The 13665-nt window shown below is 39.8% G+C and overlaps 1 protein-coding gene across 3 annotated transcripts; it reads right to left on the bottom strand.

Annotated features, from left to right (window-relative positions):
* Positions 1-1878: 1878 nt before the first annotated feature.
* On the bottom strand, positions 1879-13616 carry fam117aa (family with sequence similarity 117 member Aa). 3 transcript variants are annotated; one of them, XM_074656330.1, is made up of 9 exons: positions 13238-13616; positions 12879-13072; positions 9535-9680; positions 6825-6920; positions 6550-6666; positions 5887-6003; positions 4895-5132; positions 4612-4786; positions 2277-3672 (listed from the first exon to the last, which is right to left on the bottom strand). In XM_074656330.1, exons 2-9 carry the CDS (start codon positions 13051-13053, stop codon positions 3459-3461), a joined length of 1278 nt encoding a protein of 425 aa, XP_074512431.1. In that variant the 5' UTR covers positions 13054-13072; positions 13238-13616; the 3' UTR covers positions 2277-3458. The 3 variants fall into 3 exon arrangements, with proteins under 3 accessions (XP_074512433.1, XP_074512431.1, XP_074512432.1); XM_074656332.1 differs by lacking the exons at positions 9535-9680; positions 12879-13072; positions 13238-13616 and adding an exon at positions 7390-7700 and having other exon boundaries at positions 1879-3672; XM_074656331.1 differs by lacking the exons at positions 9535-9680; positions 12879-13072; positions 13238-13616 and adding an exon at positions 7390-7715 and having other exon boundaries at positions 4612-4813.
* Between the last annotated feature and the right edge of the window lie 49 nt (positions 13617-13665).

Raw genomic sequence — 13665 nt, forward strand, 5'->3', positions numbered from 1 at the left:
AGACAGCATGTTTCAGCTCCTTCCACAGATGTTCAATAGGATTTAGATAAGGGCTCATAGAAGGCCACTTCAGAATAGTCCAATGTTTTGTTCTTAGCCATTCTTGGGTGTTTTTAGATGTGTTTTGGGTCATTATCCTGTTTGAGGACCCATGACCTGCAACTGAGACCAAGCTTTCTGACACTGGGCAGCACATTTCGCTCCAGAATGCCTTGATAGTCGTGAGATTTCATTGCACCCTGCACAGATTCAAGACACCCTGTGCCAGATGCAGCAAAGCAGCCCCATAACATAACCGAGCCTCCTCCATGTTTCACATTAGGTACAGTGTTCTTTTCTTTGGATGCTTCATCTCTTCGTCTGTGAACATAGAGCTGATGTGACTTGCCAAAAAGCTCCAGTTTTGTCTCATCTGTCCAAAGGACATTCTCCCAGAAGCTTTGTGGCTTGTCAATATGCATTTTGGAAAATTCCAGTCTCGCTTTTTTATGATTTGGTGTCCTCCTCGGTCGTCTTCCATTAAGTCCACTTTGGCTCAAACAGTGACGGATGGTGCGATCTGACACTGATGTACCTTGACCTTGGAGTTCACCTCTAATCTCTTTGGAAGTTGTTCTGGGCTCTTTGGTTACCATTCGTATTATCCGTCTCTTCAATATGTCATCAATTTTCCTCTTGCGGCCACGTCCAGGGAGGTTGGCTACAGTCCCATGGACCTTAAACTTCTGAATAATATGTGCAGCTGTAGTCACAGGAACATCAAGCTGCTTGGAGATGGTCTTATAGCCTTTACCTTTAACATGAAGGTCTATAATGTTCTTTCTGATCTCCTGAGACAACTCTCTCCTTAGCTTTCTGTGGTCCATGTTCAGTGTGGTACACACCATGATACCAAACAGCACAGTGACTACTTTTCACCCTTTAAATAGGCAGACTGACTGATTACAAGTTTGAAGATACCTGTGATGCTAATTACAGGACACACCTTAGTTTAATATGTCCCTATGGTCACATTATTTTACATCTTTTCTAGGGGTACCATCATTTTTGTCCTGGCCAGTTTCATTAGTTTGTTTTTTAAAATGATTCTGTTGAACCACAATTCAAAAACAATATCTGATTTTCATTAGTTCATTTTCAGTAAATTTTTATTTATTATTACTTTTGTCAGTTTCAAGTTATTTCAGTGACCATTGTGGGTTTTTCTCTCTTTAACGGAACGTTACCAACAACTTTGCCTACGTCTGTATCTGATTCTGAATCACTTTAATGTTTCAGCTGGTAAAGGTGGAGCTAATTTAATTACTTTATATACTGTTGGGTAGCTTAACCTATAATAATACATCATAATTTATTAGTTGATTTAGAGTTTGTATTATTAATCTAAACATACAAAGTAATTAAAGTTATCAAATAAATGTAGTGGAGTAAAAAGAAAAATATTTGTATAGTGGAGTACAAGTAAAAGTAGCAGAAAAATGGAAATACTAAGGTAAATGAAGTACCTTAAAATTGTATTTAAGTACAGTACTTGAGTAAATAGTTACATTTCACCACTGTAGAAATGTGAATTGTTCTTGTTATAATTCCCTTTATGTTGTGTGGCAGTTGCGAAGGCAGCTATTACAGAAATATGAGGTCCTTCCTTGAAAATGTCGCGTGTCTTTTTGCCGTCCTAGGATGTGGATTAATTTCATTGGTCCATGTAAGCAATAGATCCTCTCTCGACCAATCAGAGAGCACAGCTGGATGGAAAGAAGGCGGTGCTTAGATTTAAAACCCGCAAATCCACGTGTCAAAGGCAAGGAACAACAACAAGAAGGAAACCACAGGAATTATAAGTGGTAGCTGGTATTTAAACATCCAAAAAAAAAAGTCTTTATTTTCTTCACAATGGCACACTAAACATTAAAAGTATGAAAAGGGTGCATAATCACACAAGGCTGACAAATAATATCTATTTTTTACTTTTTATAGGTATGTTTTTTTTTTTTTTAAATCAGTGTTTTATATGGTCATACTGACAAAGAGTAATGTAACTCAAGCAGAGAAAATCAACCTCTTCCATATCCAAGTGAATATTTAAACATTAACGCTTTCTGGCCACGGTTCAAAAGAGGCTCAGATTATACAAAATAAAACTAAAATTCTTAAAAAGTTTGCAAAATTGCAAAAAGTTTGGTTTTGAACAATGCCTGCTGTAGGCAAGTAAAGCTAATGTCCTGATGAAGGTACTTGTTGACCGAAAGGTTGACTAATAAAGCAGAGAAAAGTGTGAGCGGGAGCAAGTCATATTTTTTTTTTTGTTGGAAAAAGTACATACTGGAGGGGATCTACTCCCAGCACCACAAACAATTTTGAGAATGTGCATGTTTTCCTCTCCTTGAAGTAAAGCTAATAAAACACCCATTCCTGCTTATAAATCAAAGTATATAAACAGAAATACAAATCAGTGAATACAAAAACAGTATCACCAGCCAGCCTCCTTACACAGATACAAAAAATATATATCTTCCTGGAAATACATCTGTAGAAAACCAGGCCGTCATTAAACAAACTATGGGCCAAAAATATTCCTCTTCAACAAACAGATTTTCTGAAATTGCAGGAACAAATTTCACTTTGTTTCTCAAATTAAGTTAAGTTCATCTAAACTTAACAATTCTTTAAGTAAGGGGATAATGTACAGCGAGCCGGACATTGTTGTGAAATAAACCCTGAGGCGATGCACCTGAAAGGGTTTATTTCACAACAATGACCCGCTATAGCTGTAAATTATCCCAATTATTACACAGCTACTTACTTAAGAAATCAATAATTTGACACAAAAACGGTCCTCCAGAGTCCGAGATCAGAACTGTGTCCATAGCAACGGTCTGCTATACATAGCAACGGTCTGTTATAAAGAAATAACAGACCATATATTGCTGTGATTGACCAATCGGTATTCAACAAAGCCGTGTAACAATCAACAATAAAGGATAGTAAGAAAGTAATACTCATGTGTTATAAGTGCTAGGGTTTTTGAATCTGAATTCCCTTATTTTAACGTTTAAAATGAAAACATCCCTCGCAGACTGCAGTCTTTGTCTGAACCGCTGACGCATAAACTAAAACAATATTCAGTTTCATCAAACGCAACGTCAAAAACGATCGCCAGCAGTAATGCTCTTCCAGCATTTTCCAACATTTCCAGAACTTCAGTCCTGTAATTAATCCACAAACCCACATGGGGTATTACTAAGTGCTGATGAGGCGAGTATCAGCTAAATCAAAGTATCCTTTGAGCAGGTGGAAATAATCAGTAAAGCAGCCAGATTTTAGGCCAAAGTTAATCTAAAGTCTCTTATTTTGATCACAGTGATGGTGGCACGTTACGGCAGTGATGAGCCAGGTGACCACAGGTAATATATCCAGTGTGGTTGAGTCCTGAGATGCGGCTCTGCTCAGACATCCACCTACTGCATGCCCAGGTGCCTGGTAGGAGAGGCCTGACCTGGGCAGCCGGTGACCGGAGAGACTGACAGGCCGCGGAAAAGGAGGTCCATGGAGGGAAGAAGGGGCTTCAGGAGACTGACGGGGCAGAAAGCGGAGCCTCCGTGGGGGGTGAAGTTGACTTTATTGGGGTCAGGGCAGGACGGCTGGAGGCGAGGCTCATCCTGACAGGCAGACCTGGAAGTAACGAGATGGAGAGAGTAGTTGGCATGTAGCCCAGGATACTGGATCATCAAGAGCAGCAACTCATTTTTATCATTTTATTATATTAAAAAACGATTGATATGAGTTATGAAATGTCAGAATACAGTGGAAAATTTTTAATTTACAAGTTACCATAACCCGAGGACGTAGCCCACGAGTGAATTAAAGTGATAAAATGTTTTTTTGTGAGTTTCCAATTTCCACCTATACTTTGACTGGAGAAAGCATTCGCTCATAATATATTCCTTTACCAGGATAAGGCGAATTTTTGCATGATATTAAATCAAGCTGTAATTTCCTGTTAGATGCTCTGAGAAACAAATTTTAGAAGTGCGTGAATTAAAAAGAATAAAATGTTTTTTGTAAATTTCCACCGATGCTGTGACTGGAGACGTACGGACATAATATAAGAAAAAACAGCTGCAATAATTATTTAAATTATCAAATAATCTGTCGATCATAATTTTTGAATCATGCTTTTTATTGTTTCCTTATAAGAAAAATGACAACCTAAACCATAACAAATAAAATAATGTGTACATATAATAACAGTAACTGTAAATTGAAAAACAAAGTATTCAAAAACAAGGGAGAAAATGATAGTTATAATAATAATAAATAAAACAAATAAAAAATTTGTTATAAAATATATAGTAAAATAAAATAAAAATATTAATAAAGAAATATAAATTAATAAAAATAAATTCATTAATAAAATAAATTCACACACCAGATTCTGTTAATCATAGTTTTTGATTAATCAATTACTTGATTGGTCTATAAAATATAAAAAAATAGTGTCTTGTCAAATGTCTTGTTTTGTGCGACCAACAGTTCAAAACCCAAAGGCATTAATGCCAGGAAATACATGCTTATATGATATTTGCATGATGCTTTGGTATAAAAACTTACATTGCCTCCTCGCACACTCGTACTCGCTCGCAGCCTTCTGGCGGCTCACGCTGGAAGGAGTAGGTTTTGTTGGGGCGAGGAGCGGAGGAGCAGGGCTGCAGCAGCGGATGATCCAGTGCAAATGAAGGGAGCGACGTCGACGGAGCGGGACACAGTGTCTTACTGTCCACCGGCTCTGCACGACAGGACAGAAATATCCAAACTTTTATTAACAATATGAATATTAAAACCTCAGCGTACAGTTTTAAAAAGTACAACACAAAAAGTGTAGTAGTAGTCTAACCTGGCTGTCCCATGGGACATGGAGACTGTGATGGAGACAGCAGAGATGAGTTCAATGGAGAAGGAGAATTTGAAGGAGACAGAAGCGATGGGTCTAAAGGACAGGGGGACTGAGACGGAGAGAGGAGGGAAGGATCCAGATCCAGATCCAGAGGGCCGGGCGAGGGCTCACTCTGAGAGCCGCTGCTGCATCTCTGGACCGGGACCGGCGCCCTGTGGCCATCTGGGATATCCAGAATCTGGAATATACACAGGTGGAGGGGTCAGATTAGCTGAAGAAACATACAAGGTAGAGTGTGGCATGCTTTACTTCCTGGGAGACAGGGTTTACCACAAAAAGACTAGAAAGGATGTGGGTAAAAATGACTTTTTAAATTACATTTTCTTACCATTATAATAAAGTTGTTCAATGAAAACAAGCTCATTATATTACGATTATCATTGCTGAAATGCGTTATGCAGCTGCTTAGACATCAGGTCAAACTTGATAGTTTACTTTTTTATGATAAATTCATAGAGTAGTTTATCAAAAGACTGTAAAATACATGAGATTTAAATGAGAATCGGCTCTTTTAAGCAAAACAATTTCCATACTCATTAAAGCTACTACCCCATAATTCCTTATTATTGTTATGTGCAATACTGATTAAACTGTACAATAATTCAATTGTGCAACACTCTGTCTTTATACTGTACATTTCAAGAAATATTATTTAATTCTTGCATTCTTGCATTTATATTCAATATACTTAATAGATCCAACTTCTCAGGATTTACTTATTCACACTTTGGTTATATATAATATCTGTTTGATGCACATATTTGTTCATATTTCTCATTTCTTATTCTTATTTTTATTATTTATCTATATTTCTCTACATATATTATGTTATATAATGTAGCATTGTGTACATCACTTTATATTTAGAAACCTTTATTTAAATTTTTTTATTTTATTTTATTTGTTGTTTAAGCGTAGCTCAGTGGCCTCACCTCATGCTGGTCGTCAGGTTTCTCAGAAACAAACGCCTCTTCCAGCTCCAAGTTGAGGCCTTCAACGCTACGTCGCAGCCGCGGAGCGAGTCGGTTCAGCGGCATCGGGGGCAGCGTCTGGAGAGAAACGAGGCAAATACAACAAGGCAAATAAAGAGTGTGTTTACTTGTGTACTTAAAGCAACAGTTTCTTCACTTGCGCAAAATTGTAGTGTGGTGTCTGGTTCCACACTGCCTGTGTTTGAATTGAACAGTACATGGTGCCGTAATACAGGAAACACCGCCTACCCAATATATGAAAAATGGTAATGACCTCACACAATATTTGCAATGACAAAATGCCTCCATAGAAAGAATTTCCCCTAATAAAAATGTTGTGTAAACAGACTCCCAATTATATATGAGACAGATGATTTCCTCCTTGTTACAGAATGATATACAGTATATGATATGATATGCTGGTTTCAGATGATCCGTCTGTGACAGCGTGGCAGTAACACAGGAGACGTGATGACAGCAGCTCCTAAGAAAAGCACCAATGTTTTTTTATATCCCTGTTACTAAGCGCTTCCTAGTCTGCCCCAGGAAGGCCTCAGCAAAGGTCATGAAAACTTTGTGTCTCTCCCTCACATGTCATCACAGGACAAAAGAGCAACGGGCTACCTGAGTGACGCCCGCTGCATGACCTGCTGGCAGCGGGGGGTGGTGTGGGAGCTCATATCCTGCTGGGGGAGGGACGTGGCGGGAGCGCTTCTGCAACTGGTTCCTCAGCTTGGCCACCTGAGGGCAGAGTGGAGAGATTCAGGAGTCACTACGATTCATTCTGAAAAAGGGTGAGGTTACTCGCTTTCCCCTCAGAGGCTGTTGGTGTTTCAGTGGGAGGGAGGCGTGCAGAGTAACTGATTAATGAACTGCTATAGTGATAAAGTGATACTCGCCTCCCTCAGGTGCTCTGCGCTGCCCCACGACGCTGAGCGCTTGTGTCCGCCGGCGCTCCTCCTTCCTCGGGTCTCCTCGGCCCAGGAACTCGGAGTCTTTGAAAAAACATAATATTACAGTTGTGGTGAATAAAGAGTCCTGTGTTTGTCTAAATAAACCTTTGGGGGGGGATGTGGTACAAAATGGCCTTTTTTTTGGCACACTTTTACATTTCTGTTACACCCAGTGAACCAATCGACACTACAGCTTTGCGCAAGAAGAAGTGGAGCCACACAGCTGTCTTCTTGCACACCTGCCCCACAACAGCTGTACAGAGGAAGGCAACGAGAAAACCACCCTGAGCTGCAAAACAGCCCCGCTGCCACACACACACATCCAAAACCACATCACTGTAAAGACTATAAATACAGTGCAAGTATCAGCAGTCAACACATCAGTGCACTTACAGCAGCCTTGTTATTCACAAAGTCAAGTACTGTAGAGGAAAAACAACTAAGACAAACAGAAAACAAGAAATACATCTGCTTTTGTCTATCACAACTGTTTTCCCTCATATGACCGTACCGATTTCTTCACATGGACTCTTGATTTTCTACCGGAGGGAGTCGGGTTGACCGCTTCCGGCTGTCGGTTGGGAGCAGACGACATCATCACCAGGTGAAACCCGGCTTGACCCACGGGATCAGATACTCACAGTTCTTCTTCAACAATCTGACCCACTCACTGGTGTCCATGCCATTCACAAGTGTCATGGTTTTCTATCCCCCCAAAATACGACCCGTTCTGTAGGTGTCGTCCTCAGAGAGATCTCACTGGTGCCATAACGGCCTGCAGGAAAACACAGACACCATCTTGTCCCGTCCAGTCGACTCATACGTAGCGCATCGCCTGGCTAAATAAGTCGGGACGCAGTCATACAGTGACATCGGTGTAGAGTTACAGCTGCCAACCCCCCCCACCATAATCATCCAACACCGACAACCCCACCCTGCCCAAAACATGAACATGATCATGGGACACAAACCTATAAAAAGACTCAAAGGTAGCAGAACATTTGGTGTGGCTAGTGTTTCCAGCTCGGGCGACTCATTAACGTGTACTTAATTCCTGTTTGCAGTATGGCCACAATAACAAGAATAGAAACTAATGCAACTAATGATTATTCTGACTATTAATTGCAAAACATAGAGTTTGTTTTGTCTGATCGACAGTCCAAAACCAAATGATATTGAACTCACATATGTATAAAACAGAGAAAAGCAGCAAATCCTCACATTTTAGAAGGCTAGAGGAAGAGAATATTTTGCCTTTTGCTTGATAAATGCCTTTTACATTTACTTGGTTATCAAATATGTTGGGGATTATTTTCTTTCAATCGACAAACAGATTGACAGACTAATTATTTCAACATTTAACAGGTACACCTTACATTTAAATTAGGGCTGTCGATATCAATTAATCGCAAATTAAATTTAAATTAAACACATTTTTTATCTGTTCAAAATGTACCTTAAAGGGAGATTTGTCAAGTATTTAATACTCTTATCAACATGGGAGTGGACAAATATGCTTGCTTTATGCAAATGTATGTATAAATGTATTATTGGAAATCAATTAACAACACAAAACAATGACAAATATTGTCCAGAAACCCTCACAGGTACTGCATTTAGCATAAGAAATATGCTCAAATCATAACATGGCAAACTGCAGCCCAACAGACAACAACAGCTGTCAGTGTGTCGACTTGACTATGACTTGCCCCAAACTGCATGTGATTATCATAAAGTGGGCATGTCTGTAAAGGGGAGACTCGTGGGTACCCAGAGAACCCATTTTCATTCACATATCTTGAGGTCAGAGGTCAAGGGGCCCCTTTGAAAATGGCAATGACAGTTTTTCCTCGCCAAAATTTAGCATTAAGTCTCAAGCGTTTTTTTTATCCTCCTTCGCGACATGCTAGTATGACATGGTTTGTACCAATGAGCCCGCTACAACTGACTATAATATAATAATGTTAAAATCTCCAGAAATATAAATCCACATCAGAGATTTGTTTCCCCAATTTGCAGGGAATTTGAGGAAGTGCAGTAATATGCCTAATGAAGAATGAAACAGTTATATCATGTGAAGCACTGCAGAGGAACTATGGCAGAAGGAGGTGCTGGCTGGGTGGTGCATGTGTGTGTGTGGCTGAGGAGAGTGCTGGGGGATGGGGTGTCTGTATAATGAGGTCAGGAGGGGTCTGCTCCTCACAATGGAGGCGAAGGGGGTTCGCTCGGGTTTAAACTGTGTCAGGAGCGGAGACGAAGCCGTGGAGCTTGGTGATGTTGGTCGGGGGCTTTGTGCACTAGTTAGGGAGCAGATACAGTCGAGGGGGGTACGAGCGCAGTTTTAAAGAAGAACAAAAAAACGACTATTTCCAGTTGGCTGCCTTCCACCCGCAGCGTCGAACTGGAACCACCAAACACCTGCAGAGCCAACATCAGATATCTGAAAACCTTCACACACAAGAAAAGCAAGGCAGAGAAAACAAGCTGCGTCTTTTTCTGCAACATGAAGCAACAGGTTTTATGTGGAGAGACGCTCTTACAACAGCAGTAGCAGCACCGGTATAACCGACTGCACCTCACGTAGACTGTTAAATTACAGTAATTACACCACGGTACCACCACTAATTTGACAGTGTCGTGATATATTGATGCTCACCTGCGTGGCTTTGTCGTTGACACATGTAACAGCCGTGCTCTCGGCCTCTTTGGGCCACTGTCCCTGCAGATAGGGCGCGACGATGGCGTCCAGAGACAGAGTCCGGCGGATGGTGGGTTTCGGCGGACGAGCCGTGGTCCTGTCAGCTTTTTGGAAAAAGAAATCAAATAAGTCAGTGAGCATGTTAGGGTTGTGCAAGCCTCAATACTTGTCAGAACAATGTCAGAAGTTATATAAACTCAGGCCTGTGTGATCACGTTTACGACACTGCATGTGACACAACTATATATATGTGTATAAAAACTCCTTTAAAAGAGGCTAAACACTATTTTAACACCAGTGGTTGTTCACAAAATTGCTCCCAGGCTTCCTCCCCACCAATAAGCATGCAGTGTGTGTGTGCGTGTGTGTGCATGTTGGCAGCTCTTTGTAATCTCTGGCAGGTGTGGACCATGCCTTTGACCTGGAGCAAAGCCATCCAGCAACAGTCACCACAGGCTACAAGTAGATCTACCACCAAACACACACGGTATGTTGTCATGTTGCAGGGCAGACGGCATGTATAAATAAACGCCACGACGTGCAGATGTGACCTGCATGGATACAGTTAAAGTAGAACAAAGAGGCTTTTTAAAGCTAGCGTGAAACATGCGGCAGAGATCCCACAGGTCAGAGTGCAACGGGGCGACCGAGTGTCCAAATAACATTATGAGAACAGTGTTACGTTTCAGGGTTAGCAGCCTTCAGTGTTGACTTAACTTTCTCATAGCGTGGTTGTACTTTTTAGACCACAAACCATGGAAAAAGTTGTCAATAGTTCCCTGAATTAGCATGAGTCACATGGCATTTCCATTTAATAATAACCATTGTAAACATCGAAGGACACAATCTTAGCATCAGCAAAAGGCCTTTAAAAAGTCCACAGTCTGAATTTGTGCAGCGATAATAAGCCAACAGGCTGCTCTGTGAGTGCTTTACTCCTCTCTACACAAAGGCTGGAAGTGTTAATGATTTATTCAGTTTTTTGGTCCATCGTGTCAGCTTTCTTATAGAAATAGTTGCTCTTCTTAAATTAAATGTTGTAAATTCATCATTTCTGTGTTAAAGACCTTATTCATTCATTTAAAAATGGCTTCATCAAGACTTTTTTTCATTTAATTTTATGAGTGCCTGAGGACTGATGTTACACCCTTTCCTTTAGAGCTGCAAGCAACTAACGATAACTTGAATTATTGATTAACCTCTATATGTGCGTTTATGTTAATTGCGGAAACTCTGTGTTGCTGCTATTCTAGGTCAGGTCTCCCTTGTAAAAGAGATATTTGATCTCAGGAGGGACAAACCTGGATAAATAAAGGCTTAAAAATCTGCAGATTAATTTCTCAATTAACTGATTTGCCTCATCATACTTTTTAAAAGTCCCAGTTTTTGTTCAAAAACCTAAAAATATTGAATTTAGGAAAGACATAACACAGAGAAAAGCAGCACATTTTCACACTCGAGAAGCTGGAACAAGCAAATGTCATATTTGCTTGAAAAATGACTTAAGCAAAGTAAAAAAGTAGCCCATTCATTATCTGTGTAGATTAATCAACTAATCGTTTAGACTTTACTTTCCTTTAGGGCTGGACAATGTGACGATATATCTTAAAAACTATATAAAAATGTCTATTGTTTCTATCGCGATATGGGCTAGGCCTATATTCATTTTTTTTTTTTTTTTCTATAAATTTCACTTAAAACTGCACTCAAGTTTTTAAAATTATAAAATTACAGAGTAGTTTTAATTTGCCAGGTATTTAATTCACACAGGAGTATACAAACATAGGTGGTTATTTCATATGGACTATATATTTAATGAATTACCAGAAAACATGTTATATCGTGATATATATCGTTATCGCCTCATTCATTGGTATGTGTTTATCTACAAAAGCATTCTGGGTTTAGTTCCTTCTTACTTGTCTTCACTTTTAAAAAGGAAAACTGGAAGTCATAATCTTCGTTCTATGGACATTTTGCAATTTGTTGTTCCCAAAGTACGGACTGAATTGGGAAAGAAAGCTTTTCGGTTTTCGGCACCTACTGCTTGGAATAATGTACAATCTGATCTTCAACCTCAAAACGTAGTTACCTTGAATGAGTTTAAAGCTCTGGTGAAATCGCTGCAGTCCAGGTTGTCTGTGTGCAAGTGTTTTGTAGGAGCAAGTTTTAATGTTGTTAATCTATGTGTTGTCTGTTACTTTCATTATAACTGTGTTGCTGCAATCTTGGCCATGACTCCGTTGTAAAAGAGATCTTTGATCTCAATGGGACTAACCTGGTTAAATAAAGGACAATAATAAAATCGAGATATGAGTTGAGCCATATAGTGATAGAAGATGTTGACCATAACACCCAGCCCTACTTTCCTTTGTGATACAATAAAGAGAAGTAATAGTAGTAAATGAATTACTTGAGCATAGGTTACATCATTTATGAAGCAGATATTTATCATAAAGAGGCACCAAATTAGCTTTTCAACAGTGGAGCACGTGGACGTAGTTTAATTTGTCAGGTATTTAATTCACACAGGAGTATGCAAAAATAGGTGGTTATTTTATATGGACTATATATATATATTATTGAATTACCAGAAAACATGTTATATCGTGATATATATATCGTAATCGAGATATGAAATAAGCCATATCGTGATAGAAGATTTAAACCATATCCCCCAGCCTTACTTTCCTTTGTGATACAATAAAGAAAAAGAGAATTAAAATTAGTAAATTAAATCTGTATAGATTAATCGACTAATCGTTTAGACCCTACCTTCCTTTAGGGCTGGGCAATATGATATTATATCTTAAAAAACAATATAAAAAAGTCTATCGTATATCGTTTCTATCACGATATGGGCTAGGCCTATATTCATTTCTTTTTTCTCTATAATTTCACTTAAGACAGTTATATTCATTTTGCACTCAAGTTTTTAAAATGAGAAATTACTTTTAATTAGTCAGGTATTTAATTCACACAGGAGTATACAAAAATAGGTGCTTATTTCATATAGACAATTTATTGAATTAGCCGAAAACATGTTATATTGTGATATACTGTATATCGTTATCGAGATATGAGATGAGCCATATCGTGATAGAAGATTTAAACCATATCCCCCAGCCTTACTTTCTTTTATGATACAATAAAGAAAAAGAGAAGTAAAAGTAGTAAATTAAATATTTTAATATAGGTAACATAATTTATGAAGCAGATATTTATCATAAAGTGGCATCTTTTCACCAGTGGAGCACATGGAAGTGAATGCAGCTATAGGAGGAAGAGGGTGCATTATCTACCAGTCTTGAGCTCCCTGCTGAGGAGAGCTGAGCCTCTCTGGAGCTGGAGCTGGAGCTGGTAGGGTACTGTGGCTCTGAGAGGCTGCTGCAGGCTGAGGACTGTGGCTCCTCGGGGTTGCAGGCTGGGGTTGCTGGAGCCCCGAGGCGGAGGAGCTCCTCCACTCCGGACAGACATCCCCCACTCCGACCTCCAACTAGGAAAACAAACACACACAGCTTTTTCCCTTCTTTCCTGCAACTTCACATTCAGTTGATCCTCCTCACTGATGATGATCCACACTTCTGTCCTGGCCTCTTGTTGAGCTCCCAGCTTGAGCTTTCTTTTGTGAGGAGGATGACCATGATTTGTTGTTGCTTACTTTTCGGGTGTTGAAGGAGCAGAGAGACGAGCAGCTTTTGAGGTTCAGCACATCTTCATCAATCCTTCACCAGAGGACTTCCAGCAGAGACTCTCTCTCACACATTTCTCCTTCGAGTCTTGTCTGCAAACTGTGACAAACACAACAGCCTCGACTCAACCTGTGCAACTAATATCTCGTGTAGTATATGATGATTCTCCAGTGAGGCAGATCTGGTTGGCTGCTGCAGAATACTACTGAGCACTTATTGGTCATCACACCCATCTGTCTCCTGAAGGACAACCTCCTCCACCAAAAAAACTTAAAGCTCCCATCCACTTTGTTGAGATTTAACTCCCCCCCCCTCCTCCTCTCCTTCAAATCCAGACCCTCAGTGTGTGGTCTTCAAAGTGTGGTTCAGGGACCCCTGAAGGCCACTACAGGGGCTC

Source organism: Sebastes fasciatus, chromosome 13 (assembly GCF_043250625.1).
Source record: "Sebastes fasciatus isolate fSebFas1 chromosome 13, fSebFas1.pri, whole genome shotgun sequence".
Taxonomy (NCBI): Eukaryota; Metazoa; Chordata; class Actinopteri; order Perciformes; family Sebastidae; genus Sebastes; species Sebastes fasciatus.

Excerpts from the sequence above, each read along its gene's own strand:
- fam117aa (XM_074656330.1), bottom strand. The coding sequence starts at position 13,053 with ATGTCTGTCCGGAGTGGAGGAGCTCCTCCGCCTCGGGGCTCCAGCAAC. Across the intron at positions 4,787-4,894 it reads ATGTCCCATGGGACAGCCAG|AGCCGGTGGACAGTAAGACA; the intron begins GTTAGACTACTA and ends CCTGTCGTGCAG. Across the intron at positions 3,673-4,611 it reads CGAGTGTGCGAGGAGGCAAT|GTCTGCCTGTCAGGATGAGC; the intron begins GTAAGTTTTTAT and ends CGTTACTTCCAG.